Consider the following 24,307-nt stretch of genomic DNA (forward strand, 5'->3'; position numbering starts at 1 on the left):
GACAAGTAGTAGCAAAGAACAGTCTCCTCCACTGCCCAAATCCGCGGGGGAGGTTCTCTAGGCTGTGCCATGCAGGTCAGACGAGATAGTCAGATCGGTCCCTTCTAACCTTAAAATCCATGAATCTTCACCACTCTCGCTCAAAAACCAAAACAGGCAGGAAGGCTCAAGTCAGACCATCATACATGGAAACTGTGAAACTTGCAAAAGAGCCTCTTAAATCGCAGCCTTTTTCCCTGGAAACCTGCGTTCCTCAAAGGACATTGGCCATTATTGTTCTCCTGCTACAAAGAGAGCAACAAAGCCTTTGAAACGCAGAGAACCCACACAGCTCTGTCAACGGTATTAGTGCTAATCCATCAGTGCTTTGCTCGGCAGGCTGCTTTTGCCAAAGCCGGCTTTTGCCAAATGAAACAGTCTTCCCACAAAGCCCATACTCGCAATTAAGCCCAGCTGTGTAATCGCCAGTTGTAAAAATAAGCGTTTGTTTGGTTATTAAAACATCACGCCGAGCCATTTACTGCAAAAGGACATGCGGGCCTAGGACCGAATCTCCTGCTGGGGGCAGTCAGGGCAGCTGTTCTGGGTTCAATGGAGCTGCATGGATTTACACCGGATGGGGATCCAGGCACCGCAGGACACCAGCGCCGATTCCGAATGACGCAAACAAAAAAATCAGGCCTCTGCTCCAGCAGGGAGAGACACACAAAGAGGGAGTGCTCTGATGCACAGGAAGGAAGCCTCTTACGGGGAAGGAACCCGGATCCTCCACCCTGCCCCATCCCCCAGCTTTCTCTGCCATCTTCTGAGCAGGATGACTTTTCTTCCTGGGACTCCACCCTACCTGGTGGGATTGTCACCATTCTTGCTGCTGTCCTTCCAGCACACCCACTGCGGCTCCAGGGACAGACTGCTCCAGCTCCGCCCATTCCCAGCGCCAACGGGGGCTAACGCACGGCATTTGGCAAACCAACCGTTCCTCTGCTCAGAGCATCCCCATGGCACAAGCCGTTACTTCATCTATCACAGTCCAAATCAGACGGTGCAGAACAGGCCTCAGAAGCCAAGTACCAGACATTAACGGCCGTATACTACGCAGGAGCACCACGCAGGCACGAGCCTGACGCAGGGAGCACATGGCAACCGGAACTAAGACGGATACTGACCAACAAATCACAGACGGCCTCCTCAGTGACGAAGCCCACGACCTGCATCACCAAGCCCAATTCCAAAAAGAGGTGGCTGGGGTAAGACAAAGTCATTCCAATTCATTCCTCCGTCAGCAGAAACCAGAGCCAAAGCTGACAGATTTTATGCTCATTTACAGACCCAAAGCTAACAAGCTCATGAAGGAGCCTTCTCAGAGATGGCTAGGAAATATCTCCTAGGATGGCTGGTCTGGGTTTCAACATTCAGGTCAACGAGGTGGCAGATGCAAAAGATCTGCTCCTCTCACTCCCCTCCCTCAGACGCTCACAGGTGGCCCCTGGTCCAGCCCACCCAGCCTGTCATGCCCAGGCCCTGCTCTCAATATCAAGGAGATCGCAATCCAGCCACTGCCCTGGGCAGACCAGCCCCTCACTGAGGCCTGGTCTACACAACAGGCACCTTATGTTGACCTAATGCTGTCAGCGTCTGCACTACGATGGTACTCGCGCCGATGTGCGGCGTAGTGCTTACACCGACGTAGTTAGGGTGACACAATGTCCATGTAGACAGACACTACGTTACTTACATGGCCTGCTGTCGTCAGCCCTGCGCCGGGCTGACAGCTGGAGCCCCCTGTCGCCAGCGCTGACAGCCCAAGCTGTAAGCCCACCAGGGGCTCCGTTTCACAGCAGACACACCACCAGCAGTGAAATTGACATTCTTGTCAGTTTCATGGCTGCTATTATTTCACATTTCAGCCCCAGCTCTGGCTGTGGCCCCAGGTGCGGGGGACTCCAGCTGTGACCCACAGGCGGCTGTCACTCTGCCCACACTCCAGCTGTCAGCGCCCCACAATGCCCCACTTCCATCGGTGCAAGCGCTCCTGGTGAGGACGTGCACCACTGGCAGAAGGAGGGCAGTGTGGACACCAACAGCCGATTTAATTGTTGCGGCAGCAGTAGGTCGACCTAACTTACGTCTACCCGATTCTGTAGCGTGGACAAGCCCTACGGCAGTGAGCCAGAGCTCTCCCAGCTCCCAGGCAACGAGACCCCCACGTCTCTGATTCAACCACACAGACCCCACAAGTCCCAAAGCCACAGGACAGCAGGATTCCCCTCACAGGACGAGAAGTTGAGGACTTGGTGAAGTGATGGCCCCAGCAGCCCCTCCCTCCCCATCGCCACGGTTCCCGACTCCCGGCGCCGGATGGAGAAAGGGGCTGGAAACTCGAGCGCCGATGGCAGAACACAAAGGCTGCTAAACACAGGACGAAACCGAACGGATCCCGCCAAGCCTACGCTGAGGCTGGATTACAGGCCAAGAGAACCTGCCTAGCAGGCTCCACCGAAGCGGACGTGTCCCACCCTGAGGAGCAAGTCGGGGTGGTGAACCCTTCGCCAATCCTGCGTCTCCAGCCTGCCCCAGAGCAGAGCACCAAGCGCTGCGCAGAGCGATCATCCGACTGCGCCGAAACGCTCACGCACGTTCCGGAAGGCCTGTCCGACAGCCTGGATCCACCTGCCCGCAGCCCCCTGCAGTCCCAGAGCTTGGCCCACTCACTCCACTACAGTGTCCAGAATGGCTTGAGGACGCTCGACCCAAGAGCTGTGACTCCAGCCCTGCCCCTCCCAGCTGGTGGGAGTCAGGAGCCTCGGAGGCCAGTCCTGGCTGGAGCAGCCCACGCCTGGTTCAGGGCAGGAATCATCCCTTCCTCCTCCAAACATACAATAGCCCGACCAACCCTGAAGAAACCCACCCTGGGCACATCGGCTCTAGCCAACAGCCACCTGCTGTTGAGGCTCTGCTCCTGAGCAGACTCACAGGGGCAGCCACAGGCCGCCTACAAGCCCATCTACGTGACACCACTAGCCTAGACCTGGCACAAACTGGATTCAGGCCAGGACATGGGATTGGAACCACGTTAGTGGTTCTGACGATGATCTGTCAGTGGACAGAGGGCAGCCGTCCATTCCCATCCCCCTGGGCTCCTCTGCAGCGTTCGACACCGTTGCCCATGGGATACTGCTGTGGTGGCAGGGCCCAGGGTAAGGCACTAGAATGGTTAGAGTCCTTCCTGAGGAGAGATGGGAATCTGCACCTCCATCGATGGACCCCTCCCCTGGGGAGTCGCACAGGGATCAGTTCCCTCTCTGGTCCCATTCAACATCGACGTGATGGAGGTGGGGCAGGGAGAAGGGGCAGCTGCCCCGTGGCCCAGCAATTTCAAGGGCCCGCAGCGCCGGCTGCTGCTGCTGTAGGGGTGGTGATTTAAAGGGCCCGCGGCTCCCATTTGCTGCTGCTGCCACCACACCTGCAGTTGGAGCCCTGGGCCCTTTAAATGGCCGCCAGAACCTCGGTGTAGCAGCGGTGGGGCCCGGGAGCACCAGCTGCTGCCAGGAGCCAGGGCCCTTTAAATCGCCACCAAAGCCCCAGGTGGCACAGGCCAGGCAGCACTGAGGGGCTGGCTGAGGGATTTTGGCCCCAGCCCCACCCATTCTGGGGGCCCAGAGCCACCCCCCCACCTTGCCCAGGACCCCAGCCACCCTGCGTAACAGTAAGTCATTTAAGTTACTCACCCCTGACAACTGGTCAATTCAGTCCATAGTCTAGGAGTACTCTTGGATTCCCTGCTGACGCTGAGCTCTCACATAAAAAGCATGGATGCTGCTACCATCTCTGGTTGCTGGGAAACTCCATCCCATCATGGAGATGGGCCTCAGTTATTCATGCCTTTGTCACCTCCCAGATTGAGTCTCCAGCAATGCAATATTGTGACCCCAAGAGCCCCTTAATGACCAATGGCAAAGGTTTCACTACCATGTAACAGCTACTCCCATCACCCCCGACAAACTCACTACACCTAACACACTGCTGTCATGACACTTAGCTGTAAGGATGCCGTTTGAGATATCAAATGAAAGCTGCTGACACACTGGTGATTAATATCACTGTGAACTCTGTACATTAACATTAGAAGGAATTATGGGTACTTACTGGTGCTTTAAAGTCTATTAACCAAAGGGATGATCAGGTTTTCTTCCAGACAAGACGGAGGATCATTATCTCCCTGCGTCTAATGTAAATTGAGCATGGTGATGTCAGAAACAATGGACAGTTCATTTGCAGAGGTAAACAGGACGAACAAACAACCCTGAGGATGTGAAATCAGCATGGGAGACAGGATTCAGAACAAAGTCAAAGACAATAAGACGACTTGTTGGTTATCCAGCACTGAGGGAGCGAAGGGGTCAGCGCTCAGGACCTCTATGAATGGTGGCTCCTCGGCCACGTGTGCTGGTGATGCTCAGACGTGGCTCTCAGTGAGAAAACTGCCTTCGACAAGGACTGCAACCTGTTTCGTTTTAGTCACTAGAAAGCGTATTACACTTTTGTTTCATTTGTAACCATTGTGTGTTTCTCTCAGCTTCGCATCAGTCAGAGCTCTCTGTTCTTTATTAACAAACTCATTTTTGTTTTATTCTCACTTCACCTCCGTGCTGATCCATCGAGTGAGGTGGGCACCTCAGCTGAGCCAGTGGGCTGGTGTGGAATCGGTCTCTGGAAACAGTGCCCTTGATTTCTGCGGGCAGCCAGCGACAGGAGCTGCCTGTTGCACAGAGACTTTCCTGGAGAATTTGGCCACTGATGTACACCAAGGGTTAACCTGCAAGGCCAAGTCCAGACGGGCAGAGTCCTAAGGGTTTGTTTGGCTGGCTAACAGACCGGGCAGCTGTCACACAGTTTAGCACCAACCAATTCCGCTTTGGCTAAGGCAGAGGGGTAACTGGGGTGACTTACAGATATCGCTGGCCGTGAAACCTGCAGCACTTTGGAAAGTCCAGCTCATACAGAACGCTAGCAGCACAGCCCCTTGGGCACGCCTGTCTGCCGCTCCCTACCCTGGCTGCCCATAGAGAACCGAGTCACGCCAAGGTACTCCACTGCCTGGGTATCTAAAACAGCCTAAAGCTCTGCGATGAAGATCACGGTCGACACCTTCGCTCCTCTAGCCCCATGGAACTTTCCACGACAAGGGCAAAGCTCATCTGTGGAGGAGATGGAACCGTCTCAGGGGCTGGTCTGAGCCTGTGAAACGAACGAAGGACCATCGCATGCCCACCTCCCGCTCCGCATGCCAGGCACTCTCCCCCGCCCTGCCGTCTCTTCCAGCCACACAGAGCAATGTGGACGTTTAAACATCAAAACAAGGCCCTAGCAAAACAAAACACTCCCCAGCACACGCGGTTCTCCCCCTGGGGGCCAAGATAAGAGCGAGAGACCGAGCCACATGTAACTAACGTTAGTCTCTTGGTTTAACATACTCAGATGCTCTGGCGATGAGGACGGTATCAGAGCCCTCGTGGAACAGATGCTCTCTAAAGATAGCTCAATCGTGACTCTTAACAAACAGGAAAGCGGCAGTGAATTAATGTGGAAACCTGAGCCCACACTTCCTGCCTTCCGCTCCCCCTGCCATTACCGGGGCTGGGCTTCTGTTTTCGAACACAAACCTCTGCCCACCGCCCCTTCGCTCGCTGGGGCCCTGCTCTGCATTACTGGCTTCCCCCCTGCCACCTCTCCTCCAGCCACAAAGCCGGGCAGCCCCAGACGGGATTTCGAGGAGGCGCTATTAAAGCAAAGGACATCCAGGCCCCTGGAACAAAGGAGAACAAACTGCACATTCCTCCCCTTTTTGGCTTCTTTCTGCTGGGCTGGATGCACTGCTACATGCCCTCTCAATGTCCCCCCAAGCCCAACACTTCGATGATTCTGTCCCCGCTCCCTTCTCGATTTGCCCACCTGTGTCTTTCCACATGACAAGGGCATTTCTCCCTTCACGTTCTGCCCAGGAAAGTCCAACTCAGCAGCAGCTCTCACCTGAATACAGGGCCCCAGATGCCATCAGCACAGAGTCCAAATGTGTCTAGCATCTGCAAAGCCTTTTACAACGGACCATCGCTCCGACGCATGGCCTTGCTAAACAGACACCTAGCCGGGCGCAGTCTCAAACAACCCACAACATGACAGGGCGGAATAACTCTGAACTGCACGTTCTTGGGTTTTGTTCTTTTAAGAGGCAGCAATGGGGTCCTCCCCAGGGCCCCAAACACAACAACGGCCACCAAGATATTGTAAAATCAAAGTGGTTTAAAACTCTGTGGGTCAGATCTTCAGCTACCTCAGCCGAGGGCGTGTGTGTTTAAAGAGCTTCATATAAATACAATATTTTGTCACTTCCTACTTTCTGCTGAGTGAGGACCATAGGCACCGATTTCTAATTTACCCATCTGCCCGAGGCCCCGCCCCACTCTGCACCTTTCCTCGAGGCCCCGCCCTCACTTTGACCCCTCCCACCCACCACTCTCCATCCTACCCCAAGCCCCTCCGCAAGACACCAAACAGCTGTTTGGCAGCAGCAGCCAATCAGCTTTTTGGTAGCATGGGTGCTGAGCACTCATTTTTTCCTCTGTGCTGCCCCAGCCCTGGAACACCCACACAGTTGGCGCCTGTGAGGAGGATCCTCATGCACTCTGCCCAAAAGACGCTTATATCCAGTTTAGAGAGGATGTGGTAAGAGGAGTTACAGGTTATCAAGAGGCAAAAGACCAAGCCCCAGATCCTTAAAGGTATTTAGGTGCCTATTTAGTCAGAGCTCAGGGCCCAGGCAGGCCATACAGCCCTGCTTTTCTAGGGTTTGCCCCCATCCAGGACTGACACCAAACTGGACACGGCTTTGTCCGGCATCAGCCTGGGAAGCCCTTTTGAAGAGCGTGCAAGGTTATTTCCAGCCATTCAGCCACGCCCCCCCATGTCAGCCAATCACAGCAGGCAATAGCCTTGATTGATGATGTGACGTTACTGACAAACTGTGACGGTATAGATCGTTGTTGCAACCACTGTTATATATTTGCAGCAAATATTGTACAAAGGTTGTCATGTGAGGTGTCTATGAAGCGGTTATGATTTGCTGGTTATAATTACGCTAGCTGTATGTGTGTATCATTTTTGTATTTGAAGTTATGGATATGGGCTATGTACTTGTATCTCAGATGTATTTGATTCCAAGTAGCCTCAATGAAGCATTTGGTCAGCTTCTTGAGACAGGACTATTCTCAGTAACTGCCCAATAAAGAAACACTTAACTGACAATGAACTTTGGGAGACGCCAATCCACATCTGAGTTTTCCTGGGAGCGTTCAAACTAACATGTAAACAACAACATCAGCCTGCAAACTGAGTCATGCATGGACATGTGACTTGCCCATGTGACTCCAGCCTCCATCTTGCTGCTGTGATTTTCCACAGTAAGAACAAAAGGGGTCCTTCCTTGGGCAGAGAATATAAAAGGCCCTGAAAACTCCTCCATTTTGTCTTCAATCCTGCTTCTTACTTCTGGAGGAACTTTGCTAGAAACTGAAGCTCTGAACAAATGACTGAATGACCCATCCCAGCTGTGGATGTACTCCAGAGCCTTGATTTGAACCTGCAGTTTATTCCATCACTGCTACAAGCTGAACCAAGAACTTTGCTATTACTGTACGTAATTGATTCCATTTAACCAATTCTAGCTCTCATCTATATTTCTTAACCTTTAGATTTTAGATTCTAAAGGATTGGCAACAGCGTGATTTCTGGGTAAGATCTGATTTGTATATTGACCTGGGTCTGGGGCTTGGTCCTCTGGGATCAGGAGAACCATTTTTCTTTTACTGGGGTGTTGGTTTTCATAACCATTCATCCCCAGGACGAGTGGCACTGGTGGTGATACTGGGAAACTGGAGTGTCTGAGGGAACTGCTTGTGTGACTTGTGGTTAGCCACTGGGGTAAAACCAAAGTCCTCTCTGGCTGGCTGGTTTGGTTTGCCTTAGAGGTGGAAAAACCCCAGCCTTGGGCTGTAACTGCCCTGCTCCAAGCAATTTGTCCTGAACTGGCATTCTCAGAAGTGTCCCACCAAGGGCAGCATCATTACAATGGTGTAGTTGTGATAGGATCCACATCACCAGGTCAATTGAGCTTTGGCTCAGAACCCTGCGCTATCCAAATTTTGGGATTGGAGAGTTTTGTTGGTTACAGCTCAGTTACCATAAGCCAAAAACCAACAGCAGAAGCAATGAAACTGCAAGCCTTGAGAGACAGCCTGCAGTTTGAACATGAACAAAAACTGGCAGAAATTCAAATGAGAGAGAAGCAAGCCTTGGCCCAGCTGGAGAAAGAAGCTAAGGAAAGGAATGCTGAATTAGAAAAAGCTGCTGCTAAAAGAGACGAAAGGGCTCATAGGGATCATATTGAGTGGCTGGCTGCTGAGCAGAGGGTTACCAGACTTAGGCTCCAAGTCAAAAAAGCAAGGGAAGAACAGCTAAAATCGTATCCTCTTGAAAGTCCAGTTTGTAACTATGTTGGTATGTTGTATTACTATGAGCAGTTTTCTGTGTTTAACCCATTATGCTATAACCTGGGGAGGAATAGCTGTTTGTCTGTGAATGAAGTTTCTGAGGCTTTGGCTACACTTGCACTTCAAAGAGCTGCCGCAGCAGCGCTTTGAAGCGCTAAGTGTAGTCAAAGCGCTGTCCGTACTCCACCTCCCTGTGGGGAATAACGTACAGTGCTGGGAGCCGCACTCCCAGCGCTGGGGCTTTGACCACACTGGCACTTTGCAGCGCCGCAATTTGCAGCACTGGAGAGGGTGTGTTTTCACACCCTGCTGCAGCACTGCAAATTTGCAAGTGTAGCCAAGGCCTAAGTGTCTGTCTAATGTCTCAGAAGTGAATCTGGAATTAGCTAAAGCACAGAAAGAACTCATTGGTCAGGAAAATGTTTCTCAGAAGCAAATTAAAGTGGATGGTCAAGTTAAAGCCCTAGCTGAGGAAGGCAGGGAAAGTTTAAATGAGCTTAGGCAGCCTTGTGAGCTGATGGCTGTGTCTAGTCAGCAGTTTGGGATAGTGGAAGATGAGTGTCCCTATCCCTTACCTGTTACCTGTGTGGAGAATTGTGACAGTGAAGGGAATGTGCCTGTGTCTGTCAGGGGTATTGACTTGCCTATGGAGGGAGCTACCCCAGCCTCCAAGCAGTTGTCTGAACAGCCCTGTGTGGTGGGACAAGGGCAATAAAATCCCAAGATGTGTGTCTGGTAAAGGAGATGGAGTCTCCAGTTCTTTGTCTATGGAGCAGACAGAAGGTGCCTTTCAGCCTGTGAGGGTTAAGGGTAGTACAGCTGTCTCAGAGTTGGTTCTGAATTCAACTAAAGCCCAGAAGGGAATGGTCCTAAGTTTGTGTCTGCTAGGGAGAATGGCACTGTACCTAGGTTGCAACCAGTTAGTATCTTAGCAAAATCCCAGAGACCAGACAATTCTGATGCTTGTAGTTTGCCTGTTGCTAGTGTGTGGCGGGAAAAGAGTGTAGCAACTCTGTCTGATCAGGGTGATACCCTAGCCAGGGCACAAGGAGAGCAGAAAGATAATTTAATTGTTACCGACTAACTGTGTGGAAACTTGTTGCAAGAAGGAAAAAAGATCCCTGAACTTGTGTGGCAAAGGGAAGGAGAATGTTTCTAACCTTTTGAGTATGAAATCTAGCAGTCTGCCTGAAAGGGGATTGTGTAGGAATCTGCCTGATGGGCCAAAGGTGATCTGGAACATGAGACACCCAGAAAGAGTCTGTTGTTGCTCAGGGAAGTGTTCCTTTAGAGCAAGCTCCAGGTGAAGAGGGTAAGGGCAGATTTTCTGAGAGGGGTAAATTGTTGCTTAAAGAAGCTCCTAGGGAAATGAATTCTCATGGTAATCTGTGCAAGCAGTTTGCTACAACTGAAGGGTATGGAAGTAATTTTTATATATACACCTCTCTCATAGAACTGGATGGGCCCTTGAAAGGTCATCAAGTCCAGTCCCTGGCCTTCACAGCAGGACCAAGTACTGTCCCTGACAGATTTTTGCCCCATATCCCTAAGTGGCCCCATCAAGGATTGAACTCACAACTCTGGGTTTAGCAGGCCAATGCTCAAACCACTGAGCTATCCCTCCCCCTTGACTTAATCAAGAAAGTTTCAGTTCCTAACAGCCAGAAATTGTCTGTTGTGAATGGATCCACTGACTTTCCTTTTGAAAGATCCAGTGTGGATCGCTTAGAAAAGGTCTCTGATTAAATGAAAATTGTCAAGGAATTTGAACAGCCCTATAACCAAGTGACTGTGTTTGTCCAGCTTGCTGTGGAGGTGTTGGGACAGGACTGTCTCCATGCTAATTCTCTGAGTGAGCAGTCTGTGCTTCAGGGTCTGAGGACAGATTTGGTTACTGGTGTTTCAGAGCAGAACAGTTTTATGGCTAAATGCTTAGGATGCAGGGGAGAGCCAGCAAACTCTCATCCTCAGGGCTGGTCTACACCGGGGTGGGGGAGTCAAACTAAGATACTTTGACTTCAGCTCCACGAATAGCATAGCTAAAGTTGCGTATCTTAGATTGACTTACCTGGCCGTCCTCACAGCGGCAAGTCGACCGCTGCGGCTCCCCTGTCAACGCCACTTACTCCTCCTGCCGAGGTGGAGTACGGGCATTGATTTGTGGATCGATTTATTGCGTCTAGATGAGACGCGATAAATTGATCCCCGATAGATCGATTACTACCCGCCAATCCAGCAGGTAGTGTAGACGTGGCCTCAGACTCTTTGGGTTCGTGTGGTATCTCTTTAAGACAGAGTCCAGCCTTGGAATTGGTAGCAGTTAAGGATCTGAAAACTGGTGAACAGGCTTCTGTGTTGATGCAAATTACCTGGCTGATAGGGAGAAGAAAGGTTTCAGAGTAGCAGCAGTGTTAGTCTGTATCCACAAAAAGAACAGGAGTACTTGTGGCACCTTAGAGACTAACAAATATATATATGCTCAAATAAATTTGATAGTCTCTAAAGTGCCACAAGTACTCCTGTTCTTTTTTTAGGGAGAAGATGACTTTCTAATAGCTGTTAGCAAAGAGAGCCCACCCAATCAGCCAGTGAATTCTGTTAAGCAAGAGAAATCAGGGTTTGATCCTACAGGACAAGGAGAAAAAAAGAGAACTTAATTTTGCAAAGGGAAGCCACGGGGTAACCCTAAAAGGCCCAAACCCCAATGGCATTGAGCCAAAGGTGTGGCATAACAAAAAATGATTGTAGATGGACACTTGCAATGGATTTGTTGTTATTGCTAATGGTAATTTTGGTAACTAATGTGTTGCTATTACCAAAAACTGTAAAAACGTACCATGTGCCTAATCTTTTGGAAAATCCCTTAACCATGCTAAGAGTGATACATAAGGACACACTTTATGTTAAAAGGCCTTGTAATACGGATGGTTCACAGTTAGTGCCTGTAAACCATCTTGGAACTTTTCACAGGAAAAAAAAAAGACATTCCAAGCCTAAAGTGCTGTATAAAAAGGAAAAGTGAGGCACACGACCATATTGCTTTCATGGCTAAATGCCAAGATTCCTGTACTATAGACAACATTAATATCTACATTGTCTTGATATTAATTGGGTTCCAAACATTTGTCAGAGCTTGGATGGATAAAGTAGCTATGTCCTTTAGCTCTTGGCAAATGACGCATACAGGAACCATGTTCCAAGAGCAGATCCAATCCACTATTGTTCTAAGTTTTACCTTAAGTTTGTAAAAAGATTCAATCATGTTATTGAACACGACTTGAATAAACCATTTATGTTATACACCAATACTAGCTGTAATAAGGCAGAACCAAGGATGGGGAGCTCTTGGGATGCAGTCAGTGATGTTTGTGTCATCCCTTCCTGCATCAATGTTGCATTGGGGGTGTGACGTTATTGACAAACTGTGACAGTATAGGTCATTGTTGCAACCACTGTTATATATTTGCAGCAAATATTGTACAAAGGTTGTCGTGTGAGGTGTCTATGAAGCGATTATGATTTGATGGTTATAATTATGCTAGCTGTATGTGTGTATCATATTTGTATTTGAAGTTATGGATATGGGCTGTGTACTTGTATCTCAAATGTATTTGATTCCAAGAAGCCTCAGTGAAGCATTTGGTCAGCTTCTTGAGAAAGGACTATTCGCAGTAACTGCCCAATAAAGAAACACTTAAATGACAATGAACTTTGGGAGATGACAAACCATATCTGAGCTTTCCTGGGAGAGTTCAAACTAACATGTAAACAATGGCGTCGGCCTGCAAACTAAGTCATGCATGGACTTGTGACTTACCCATGTCACTCCAGACGCCTTACTGTGGAAAATCACAGCAGCAAGATGAACAAAGGGGTGTCCTTCCATGGGCAGGGAATATAAAAGGCCCTGAAAACTCCTCCATTTTGTCTTCAATCCTGCTTCTTACTTCTGGACAAACCTTGCTAGAAACTGAAACTCTGAACAAAGGACTGAATGACCCATCCCAGCTATGGATGTACTCCAGAGCCTTGATTTGAACCTGCAGTTTATTATATCACTACTACAAGCCTGAATCAAGAACTTTGCCATTACTGTATGTAATTCTATTTAACCAATTCTAGCTCTCATCTATATTTCTTTCTTTTAATGAATAAACCTTTAGATTCTAAAGAATTGGCAACAGCGTGATTTGTGGGTAAGATCTGACTTGTGTATTGACCTGGGTCTGGGGCTTGGTCCTTTGGGATCAGGAGAACTTTTTTTCTTTTACTGGGGTATTGGTTTTCATAACCATTTATCCCATAACAAGTGGCACTGGTGATGATACTGGGAAACTGGAGTGTCTAAGGAAATTGCTTGTGTGACTTGTGGTTAGCCAGTGGGGTGAGACCAACGTCCTCTCTGGCTGGCTGGTTTGGTGCCTTAGAAGTGGAGAAACCCCAGCCTTGGGCTGTAACTGCCCTGCTCCAAGCAATTTGTCCTGAACTGATACTCAGAAGTGTCTCACCAAGGGCAGCATCATTACAGATGGGTATCAGCACAGAAGCTGGCCACAGAGAACACTGGAGGCGGTGTCTGGGCCAATGGGCTCGTCCAAACAGCTGGGTGGAGAAGGAACACTGACCAATGGAAATACCTAGGGGGTGGCGCTTTGCAGGAGCCCTGGCCAACGGGGGCAGGAGATGCAGAATTTGGGAGTAAGCCCAGTAGGGTGTTTTGGGGCAATACCCACAGCAGCTAATGAGCAACAGGCTTTGTAGTGAGCGGCCAGGCCTGCAGTGCGGGGAGCCGTTGGCTGGAGGCAGAAGGAGCAAGGATAGGAAGGCGGGTAAAGGGGTGTGCTCTTAAAAACGTGCGGCATGACCTCGCACCCACCGTGCATCCCAGGTCACACCGGCGGGGGCAGGCCCACCCCATTCCCAGCAGGACCGGAACATCCAGCATTCTGCGACTGCGTGAGCAGCCACCCCATAAGGACCTCCTGGTTCACACACGTTCTAAGCCTCCCTGCCCCAGAGAGCTCGCATCCACGATTGCGCTGCAAAGCAGCAGCTGAACAGACAAACGGGACAGTGGCGGAAGGACAAGGGGAGAACGGAGAGAGGGGCGGCTGTCTCGTAACAGCGGTCTCAGCGGGCATAGTGCACGTGCCAAGGAGTAGAGAAGACAAGGTGCAAGTTGCATCGATGTAGATTCACCTCTCAATTTAGCCCTCAGTCTCTGCAGAAAGAGAAGGGATAAACTTAGACTTGCTGGTGGGGAGCAGGGACAATCCGTAGGGTTTATTTTAAAAAGGAAGGTTATTGAGAATTTAGGGTTCTAGCCATTTGGACTCACAAGGGGGCTGGCAAATCAGCTTGGACCCTGAGGCTCCTGAGGGACATACGGCTGGGGGGAGGGGGGGAATCAAGGAAGCCTGGGGTTTGCTGGAGCTGGACCCGAGTTTTAACCACATGCAGCAGGCGCTCCCAGGTTCCATTCTCGAGGATCTTGGAGCATCCTGCCTTTGGTTTGATGCCAGGCTCCCCAGGGAAAGGGTGCGTACGTATCAGAGAGACAGCGCTCGCTCCTAACGCTGCTCCATCTGCCGCGTCACCTTACTAGAGAACTAGGACAGCACGTGGGGCTGCCTTCAGCTGTCTACCTGCACCAGCATCCTTGCAATTCCGCAGCGTCACCCGGAAACTCCCACACAGCTGGGCTGCACCAGCTGCCAAAACACTCGATCCAGGCACCTCATCTACCACAAAGAGCCGCTTGGCTCATCTTCCAGCGTCTCAAGCCTCCGAGGAGATGGCAGCGTATTTGAATCCCCTCCAGATCCCATCAGTTCCACGGTCACTCACCTGTCCTGAGGTTTCACCAGTGACACTTTATCCTCCAGCTAATGGGCAAACTCACTACTGGGACTGGAAGCCCTTCACATTCCTTCTCACACCTGCCTGTGGATCACACACCTGTGACACTGACGGGCCCATGTGTGAAAGAGGTTTGACGACAGACAGAGCCCAGGCTCACACGGCTTGCAAAGGGCCCAAAGCCACAGATCTTGCTCTGGAAAAATCCTATTGCCCAGGCCCCCGGAGCAAGAAGTGCCGTGCTCAGGGTAAAAATAATGCCCAGGGCAACAGACACCGCATGTGCCTAACTTGTTGTGCCTGAAGGCCAGCCAGGAATGGACAGACGCTGGAGTCCTCGGGTTCTCCAGAGAGCATGGACAGGCTTCTGGGCCGCTACAGCCCACGGCAAGGCTCAAAGCGAGGGAGGCAGGACTGCAAGCTTTGCCTCCTGGAATTAAGGGCACGCAGTGTGGGCCACCTACTGCATGCTGGAGACTCCCTGCCCTCCATGGGAAGTCTGCGTCCAGGACTGGGCCCTTAGCAAATACTGGTCCCTCCACTGCTTCTGGTTTTGCAGCCCCGATTTGCAGAAACAGCCTCCCAGTCTGTGGCGCAGCTGATGTCAGCACGGCTGGCTGCCTGGCATGAAGGTGTAACGTGGCATCGACAGTGCCCAGCAAAGGCTGCCCACATGCAGACACACTCTGTATAAAGTCAGACGTTCTGCCCTTGCCTGGAGTTTGTAAAGCCAGATCCCTGCCTAACCCTCCTCCTTCCCAGCAGGGGCTCCCTGAGCGCTCCTACCTTCAGGCTAGTCAGCCCCAGCCCCTAGCATCCTCCTTGCCGGACCATTCCCACCTCCCTGGAAGGAATCGAACCAGCCACCCCTGCCTTGGTGCTGACCCCTGACAAGTGGGGTCTCATTCACAGCCTGACCCTGTGCGATGCTGCTTTGGATTTCAAAGGTGGACACCCACATACGTAACTTATCCAGCACCACCCTTTCACCACGTTGGCCACTCAGTCCTCTTCCTCCTGCCTGCTGCACCATCTGTCCCCCTTTCAGTGCTGGAGGGGGATCGAGAACATTAGCAGGATACAGTCCCAGAAGGATTCTCTTTGCACCTGGACCCACATGGCACCTGGCTTTATGGGGGCCTCCTCTCTCAGGCCATTGGGCCACATACGAGATAAACCTTATGGGAAGGCAGCACACGGATTACACCAAACAGTCGGCTCCCGTGGCCTTGCAAGCATGTGAGACCAGCTGATTAGACATGTGTTTACTAGGCCATCGGAACATAGCACTCCCCAGATCAGCTCAGAACAGGGGGCCCTTCCAGCCAAGCATCTTTGTCTGGCACGGGAGCCAGATGCTTTGGCTGAAGTCACAAAGGACCGTGCGGCCGAACGGGTTCCTGGGGAGCTCTTCTCGGAATTCTTTCTGCCTGTTCACATCCTGCTTGCCAAGATGCGTGGCCCGGGGGGTGGGAGGCCCCGTGAAAGGGGCTGAGCTGCAGGGCTCTGTCCTCCTTTGTGAGCTGTGCTCCTGGAGAAGGGAACGCTTGGCCGGCTGCGGTTTCTAACCCCTCCACACTCAGATTTGGCAGGAGGAGGGAGGGGTTCTGCTGGTGGGATTATTTGGCTGAGAGCTGCCCAGCCCCACCCCGACGCTGTTACATTTGCAAACTCGCGTATTTCGTGACAGCTCTAAAATGCCAAAACATGCAGCTGATTAAGAGCAGCCAGCAGCATTCCTCCACAGCCCTCTGTCCGCAAAGCCAACTGCTCCTCTGCCTGGCGACGTCTTCCTCTCTCCCAAAATGATCCTCTACAGCACAAACTACAGAGCGGCGGGCCAGTGCTGCAGTGCCAGCTCCTCTCAGGGCACCGCGCAGGGCATGAAACGCACCCGGACTATGGGAAATGCCTCCTCTGCCACCGGAGGAAAGAGACGCAGGGCACCCCACACTGTGACGGCCAATCACGCTCCTCACCCCAGGAACGAGGCGATGCCCTGGTGCACAAAGATGATGCGATGGATGGGGGGAGAGACACTGGTTAAAACCTCTCTCCAGGAACTGAGCCCTAGTATCCAACCCTGGGGCAAGATGCAGAGGGGGGTCCCTGAGATTGCAGTAATCCCCGTGTTCCTGCCCCACAAGGGATGGTGGCAGTGGTTATGCACAGCAGAAGATCTAGTACTCATGACCTCCTCTAGTCCTCTCCCCAGCCCAGCACTCCCGGCGCACAGACCTCCCTCCAGGCAGAGAGGGACCCTCCACTTCCACCAGGTCCGGGGCTCTGCGTAGGGTCGAGTGGCAGGTTTGTTCCCCCACCCCAGCACCATACAGCAGCCATCCCAAAGGCTCCCAGCTGGCAGAGACGCCAGAGCAGATTGCTACATTCTTAAAGAAAATCTTCAAAGCACAAAGAGTCTTTTTTGACTACCAAAATGTGAGAATAATTAACCCAGCATTGTTCCTCCAAAATCGCTTGGCAAAAAACCTGCTTCTATTTGCATTCAAAATAAATGCTTCAAGATGCACAAGTCGGCGCCCAGCATCGGGTATCCCTCCCTCCACTGCAGGATTCATACAGCACTTGAGAATTAATGGAATTAGTACTCCAGCCTGTGAAGCAGGTCCTCCCAGCCTTCCCAGGGCTGAGGGTAACAGGCTCCCATTGCCTCTGCTCCCTGGCTGCTTTGCGAGCACCAAACAAGGATGCTGAAGCCAAAGGATAGGGCAGAGGGGAGCCGCCAGACATACTGCTCAACTGGCAGATGGTGAGAACGAAAGGGAAAGGGGGAGAGGTGGGAGGTCTGACTCCCTCATCCACTTACACCCGTCATTGTAGGATCTGAGCCTCAGTCCCTAATGGATTTATCCTCACAACCTCCCTGTGAGGCAGGCCTATTATCCCCATTGCACAGATGGGAAACTGAGGCAGAGAAACACTCTGGGGCAAGCCTAAGGTCACATAGGGAGTCTGTGGTGCAGCAAGGATTTGAACCCAGGTCCTAGGCTAATGCCCTCTCCACTAGGCCATCCATCCCAGCCTCTCTGCAGTCCTTCATTCCAAGACCCAGCCGCAGAGGGGCAGAGAGAGCGGGGCGTCTGTGGCAGCGCTGTCGGAAACACAAAGCCAACCCACGATCACTGGGCTCCAGAGGCTGTTTCTAGACACTTGGCTTTAGCGGACGTGCCCTGGAGACCGCGTATGGATGCCACACTCCCAAGGAGATGTGTCAGCTATGGAGGAACTGATGCGTCTGCTACAGCCCCTCAACAGATTCAAGCCGCGGTGAGCAGGGATGGATCTATCCAGGGACTCTCACAGCCTCCCATCACCTTTCCTTTCTGTGGGTTCACCCCAGAAGTTACCCACGCCACCTCATGCTGCAAACTCAGCAGGTCCCAGCAGCTAAGCAGGCTGGGTCAGGACTAGTTGATATTGGGCGACTGCCTAGGAAAACCCACAGTGCAGCAGTGTGCATGTTATGCTGTCTCAGAACGCCTCATCACCAGTGCCCCAGCATGGTGCTAGGGAATCCTGGGGTGCTAGGGGGACAGTCTTCCCAAAGGAAATGTAGACCAGAGGCCCTGACCATTTGTGGTTCTTAACCCTCCCCCCGGCACTTTCACAACAGCAAGGTGTTTGTAGTCGCAGTAACTAGATTCACTGTACAGCTTCAACTACAGCCAGTCCTCTCTTTGTGCTGCAGGCTGGCTGTGTGCTGTTCAACACCTCCTGAGTCCAGCACCAGAGGTGACTGCATTTCAGTGACGGGAAGTGATCCCAGAAGGTAAAGTGCTTTGGGAATATCAGAGATGATATTTATATTAGGTGGCAAACTCTTCTGTGCAGGGACCTTGCTCTCATTATCCAGGAGGCACCAGGCTGCACTATAACAAACCCAGCAGTCAGACCGCAAGGAAGGGTTCCCTGTTGCATAAGGCTCTGGGCTGGGACTCAGGAGACCTGGTCCAGTTCCTGGTTCTGCCAGACTTTCCGGGTGACCTTGAGCAGGTCACTTCAGCTCTGGTCTCAATGCTGCACCTGCAAGAGGAGGATGCGGCTATTCCCATCATCTGCGTTGCCTATTGAGACAGCCCTGGCCCGAGGGAGCTCACACTCGTACTGTGTGTGTGCAGCAACACCTAGTGCAACAGGCCCCAATCACAGCTGTGTCCTCTGGGCATGACGGCAGCACAGACAGCACTTGGCTCCCAAGTTCCAGCTACGCTGAGGAACTTGAAATAAAAATCAGCTTGCGGAGCCACAGCAGCAGCCCGGCCAGGTGTGAGCGCCAGGGCACGCCTGACCTGCATGCAAAGGGAGTGCAGGTGGATACCTCGCAATGCAGGAACATGAGTCAGCAAGAAAGATGCTCACTCCGGATTCGAGAGATTATCTAGCTGTGCATCTCTCTCACATCCCTTTGGGTGGGCTCGGGGGAAGGTGTCTTACTCCAGGATCTGCCACGGAAGGGGAGGAGTTGGCCAACACCATGAGCGATTTTCACCTACCCTGTCCCCTGCAGGGTCACCGCAGCCAATCGCCAGGTGGCCCAGCCTAGTGACCGCTGCCCTGCACAGCCACGCCCAGCCCTAGGTTCAGGGCAGAGGCTCCCCCGGCTTGGCTGAGCAGGGCTGAAATGCAGCACCAGGGAACCCCAGATGGTTCCTCTGCCCTGGAAAGGGGGTGGCCGGGACAGGGTGTTGTGAAAGGGACAGCAAGCAGCAGAACAAACAGCGGGCTAGTAACTACCAGCCCCATCATCTCCAGGGGGGCAGGGAACCCCCCGAGCTCCCTGCAGCTCATTCTGACACGAGGCTGCATTGGAACCTCTCCCCATCCACAAGCCCCCACCCAGCCACGGCGAGTCAGGGCACATGAACGCAGGCTCAGCACTTCCCTGGTGACACAGCCCCCTACATTCCACACGTCCCACTGGGGGGGCGACCGCTGGCCAAGGAGAGCGGCACAGCGGGATCCAGCTACGATCCCCTCGGCCTGCAGAGTGCCAGCTCGGCAGAGCACCAACAGCAGGGCTGCCATGGGACAAAGGTGGGACCCTGCCCCCCATTTAAACTCCCCTCTCCCAGCGGAGCAGGATGGCAGTGCTGGGACGTCCATAGTTACTAGCTGTGGAAGGTGCAGGTTTGTCCTTCAGCCTAGGAAGCCTTGGGGGTCTCAACCTTCAGTGGCCACAGCAGACTAAGAGGGGCTCCTCTAACTCGCCCCCCGCAAAGCCTCAAGTGCCATGGCGCTATGAAGGGCTGCTGCAGACTGAGCAGCCAGCCCAAGGAGGAGATCAGGGTCTCAGGCATCCCAACCCCGTAGCCACAGCAAGGAGGGTGAGCCCACATCACCGGCCCCACGATCGCCTGCTTGGCTGCTGTTCGGCAGCTTACGGAGAGCGGAACCTGAGTCAGCTGCACTGGCAGATTTTCAGCACAGGAGGGACGAGCTCCCGTGTTCCTGGTTAAAATCCCTTCGGGGGAAACAAGCAGACCCCAGCAGCCAACAGAGGCACTCGATAGCATCCAAGTCCACTCCCAGACTGAGAGGAGAGAAACGCAGTGCTGGGCACTTTAAAATAAAACAAGCAAGAGATACACAGAGAGACTCTTCTCTCTCTCAGTCCTGAGCCACGGTGCCCCCAGGGCACATAGCACCAGCCTCCTTCCCAAGCCCGAACAAAATCAAACTGAGCAGGGCATAGGAAAGCCATTATCAGACAGCTGGGATCATGGACACCAGCCGGCAGCCAAACCCCACCAGCAATGAGGAAAGGCAGCCTGTCTCTCCCCCATCACACCCCCCTCACCTATTGACCCAGCCCCTCACCTGACCGAGGGAGGCATTGCCAGTACCCTGGCAAGCCCCTGGATTGCATCTGGCTAAGTACCGCAGCAAGACCCATCCCCGCTGCAGACTCAACGCGCAGCAAAGACACAAAATGTCATTGGATTCCCCCTCCCTGTCCTGGCTTCGCTTGCCAGAGCTCCCAATCGAAGCTACAGATGCCCAGGTCGGCGCGCAAACAAAGTTACAGCGCGTCGATCAAGGCGACTCATCTCGCGACAGCAGCCTGAAGAAATGGTTCTAGATCAGACTTGCCAGGTAATTGCGAAGGGTCGGGGGAAGCGCCAGCACCCGCCTCCCCAAAACACAGGATTAAAACATGTCCAAGTTCTAAAATCTAAAGCGGAAGGGAAGTTCAGCTTTCAAAATCAGAGACAAGATCCGACTTCTAGGGCTAAACTATTTTGAATTTCAAATTTACCACCCTGTCTTAGCCTGGTTTCTGCAAGTAGCAGAGAAAAACAATTCAACTTGCAAGGGAGCAGGAGCTCCGTCCCTGCTTACGCAGATCAGAGAGCCCCTGCAGCATGGTAACTTACCCTTATTAGCTGCAGCCATCTAGCTCACAAGCGTGTTAAAACTTCAGGCGAATGGGCAGGTGGCCATCCTCTACACAGCGACCTCTTCGAACACGAGCTGGGGAAGGGAAGGGGACAGAATTGGACAGGTTAGCGGGGGAAGAATCAACCTATCATCCGATCACTGCCTGCAGGAAGGTCTTGTATTGAAGCACTGCATCCGATCAGCGCCCGAAAAGGCTTCTTCTGGGTCCTAGCGTCTGACAGGGGTAAGACACTCAGAAAACCATGCTAAGGCTGCGGTGCGACAAGTGGAAGCAGGCGCAGAACATCCCCTGTAAAAGCCAATCCTCCAGCTGGAACTTGGGTCCTGGAGCACACGCTCGAGCACAGTCCTGCATCTGCAGTCAGGTAGAGGCTCTGTCTACTCGCAGTACCGCCGAGGCAGGACAACCCCAAGGGTTAAAGCAGGCCAAGCGATGCTCAGCGGGGAAGTGGATGGTGAGAGCAGCCTCCCTGCAGCTTATATGAATTAAAAGATCCCCTTGCTTCTTGGAAACAAAGGAGCACTCAAATAGATACCCTGGAACTGGCTTCAGCACTCAAGCTGTCGTCTTCAGCCACTTGGGTGACAGACGCTGGGCTTGGTCGGGCACTCAGCACAACAGGGCTCAGTCCCCAGCTCTGCCACAGACTCCCCGGGTGACCCCAAGGGAGTCACTTAACCTCTGGGCCTCTGATCCCCATAACACATTTCCCTTCTCCCGCCCTTTGTCTCGTCTACTTCAATTTTGGGGGCAGGAGCTGCCTCTTACGCTGCCTCCCTCTGTTACCCTGCACAATGTGGCCCTGATCTTAGCTGAGCCCCTCAGGTGCTACTGCATTACAAACAGGAAACGTGCCATGCCATATAAAGGTAGAAGCGTTTTAAAAGGAGATTGGTTTCCTTATGAAAGAAAAGGCAGCAGCCTGGTTTAGTGCAGCAGGCAACTGGGAGACAGAAGACCTATTCCCAGCCACTAGCTTGCCGTGTGACCCTGAGCAAAAGCTGCTGTGCCTCGGTTTACCCATCTGTACAACGGGGGAGGGCCCATGCAACCTTGACTTTCAAAGCACTGAGTTGTCAGCTAAAATGATGCTATGTAAATATTTTTCTACTCTAAAAGAAGCAGAAGAGAATGATTATCCAGAGACAGAGACAGATTTCAAAACAGAGACAGATGTGTATCCCACCACGGATGTATCTCCCAGAAATGGTGTAAAACGGAGCCTTTACCTAACACTTGTTTTTTTTCCCTGAGAAATATCCTTAATGTATTCCCCCCACCCAGCCAGAACCAGCTAGTTTCATTAACACTTTTTTTAAACATTACAACATTTCTCCAGAGTCTCAACACAGAACAGTTTGTACCAGATACCAGAGCACACTTCTATTGAAAGTTGTTTGCAGACGCGTCAGAGATAAAAATAGGGCTTTGCCTCAGTTCTAGTCAAACCGCCCGTCTCTCCCACTCTTTTCTCGTTGATGCTGCAGCACCATCCACACTCTCATTTGGGATGAAGCGCCTGGCCCTGCCTGCATCACGAGACATGGGTCAATGCCACCTCTAGCCCAGCCCTTATTCCCACAACATCCTCTCTACGCCAACAGCCAAGACAGACCCCAGAATGCCCAGACGTAAGGAGAAGAGGTGGAGTAGCTGTCCTGGTCCCATCCAGCCTCAAAATGCAGAAGAGGCCCCATCAAAGACAGACAGACACTGGAGTGCATCCATATGATCTGCCAGACAAAGGAACCTAGGACTCCTGGTGGTATCCAGAGCTCCAGGTGGGAAGCTGAGGAGTTTACAGAACTGCTGCCCAGCACAGTACTGGGGCCCCCAGATTCCTAGTCCGCAAGCCGTCAAATAGACGATCTCAATGATGCAGTGGTACCTGGCCTCATGGAAACAAAGAGATTCTCCCAGGCAGCCTCTGGACCTACACATGCAGCTGGACACATCTCAGATTCTATCTTCAGCCTAGGACTGGACACACTGGAGATGCCACCAACATACCGCTCTCCTGGTCTGACCAACGCCTCATGACCCTAGATGACCCGTCCCCAAACCTCCCTAGGACTTTCAACTCATCCAAGGAGAACAAGCCACCCAGATACACTAACTCATGGGTGCCTTGGCTGGGTAACAGTACAATCTCCTGACTGACGTCCCCCACCACTGACACCTTGGCCCCAAGCCATCTACTCCCCACCACCACCACACCGACCAAGAATATTGCCTTGAGCTATGGCAGATGAAGCACAGAGGGAGACTGTTAGACACCAGTGATGTTAAAAACAAAACCAACCACCTGAATCCCTCTGCCAGAAGCACAACCACGACCTCCAGGACAATGCCACTGCTGGAAAGAAGGCAAAACAAGCCTTCACTCCACCACAATCTTCATGGCACCAGCCAGCCATTCTTCTACACAGCGAACTGGCTGACCATCCCGAATGGCAGACCCAAGCACCGACCCTTGCCAAGGGCTGTCAGCATACGTCACTGATAAGGTCCCTTTTTCAAACAAGAAATGGCAAAAGTTACGTCTATGCAATCCCATTGGAGCGCTGATCTACAAAACCTTCATAACTGGTGATGACGCAGGAGAAGGAAAATACCCAGCTTGACCCTCTGATCCCAGAGGGAGTTGGGCGGACTGGCCGATAGAAAAAAAAATTACTTGCAAACTCAGACATATAAGTTGCCACCTTATATGGCAACTGCGACTCAGACAGCAAATGTTTCTGAAGACTGGCACACTGCTAATATAGTGCCTATTTTTAAAGAGAACCCTGGATTTCCTTTGGCAATCAGGAAAGAACATTGTGACCATTATACATTAGCAGAGTATAAATCAAATGGCTAGTCCACAACTAGCAGAGTGCATTCAGTTCCGGTTGGCCAATCTCAGAAAGGATAGAGCAGAAATAAAGGGTCAAAGACGAGCAACAGAACAATGAAACTTAGAGATACTTCCACACGGAGAGAGATTGCAAAGACTGGAATTCTTTACTGGAGGGAGGAGACAAAGGGAGGGCTGTAACAGAGGGACCCACCAGGTTTCTTACACTAAGCAAGCTTTGTCAAAGGCACCTTTTCTCCTCCATGCATATGTTCCCTGGATATGCTCACAATATCTGACTACTCCAATGCTGTGTGCTCCTGCTAGCCTCCAAAGCCAGCACACCCACAGGAGAAGGAAATAGATTCTATTCCTTCCCACGCCGCTACCCAATTGATCACTAATCTCCAGTTACAGGGACAATCCATTGCGTCTTTGCGAGCCTACTGAAGGGTGGCTCTGCAGAAACTTTGGTACTGCTCATGGTGCACTAGAACAGCCGTCTTCAATCTATGGGGTCTGCCTCCTAGGGGGGCAGAGAGTAACATTTGGGGAGCACAGCTGGAGCCTAGACCCCAGGGGTCACGGCCACTGGTCCCGCGCCTGGGGGTCCGCTCCTGCCCCAGCCTCGGTCCCCTTAAC

At 52.1% G+C, this 24,307-nt stretch overlaps 1 protein-coding gene across 3 annotated transcripts in view; it reads right to left on the reverse strand.

Moving 5' to 3' along the window:
* The window catches only part of C5H20orf27 (chromosome 5 C20orf27 homolog), a 163,764-nt gene that overhangs the window by 95,984 nt on the left and 43,473 nt on the right, over nucleotides 1-24,307 (reverse strand). For 2 of the 3 annotated variants that reach the window (XM_045018911.1, XM_045018910.1), the window contains exon 2: nucleotides 20,801-20,897. In XM_045018911.1, coding sequence (XP_044874846.1) covers nucleotides 20,801-20,819 — 19 coding nt within the window. In that variant the 5' untranslated portion in view covers nucleotides 20,820-20,897. Of the gene's footprint in view, nucleotides 1-20,800; nucleotides 21,006-24,307 lie in introns of those variants that run through there. The other variant, XM_045018909.1, reaches the window with a different exon arrangement.

This window comes from Mauremys mutica, chromosome 5 (genome assembly GCF_020497125.1).
Source record: "Mauremys mutica isolate MM-2020 ecotype Southern chromosome 5, ASM2049712v1, whole genome shotgun sequence".
NCBI lineage: Eukaryota > Metazoa > Chordata > Testudines > Geoemydidae > Mauremys > Mauremys mutica.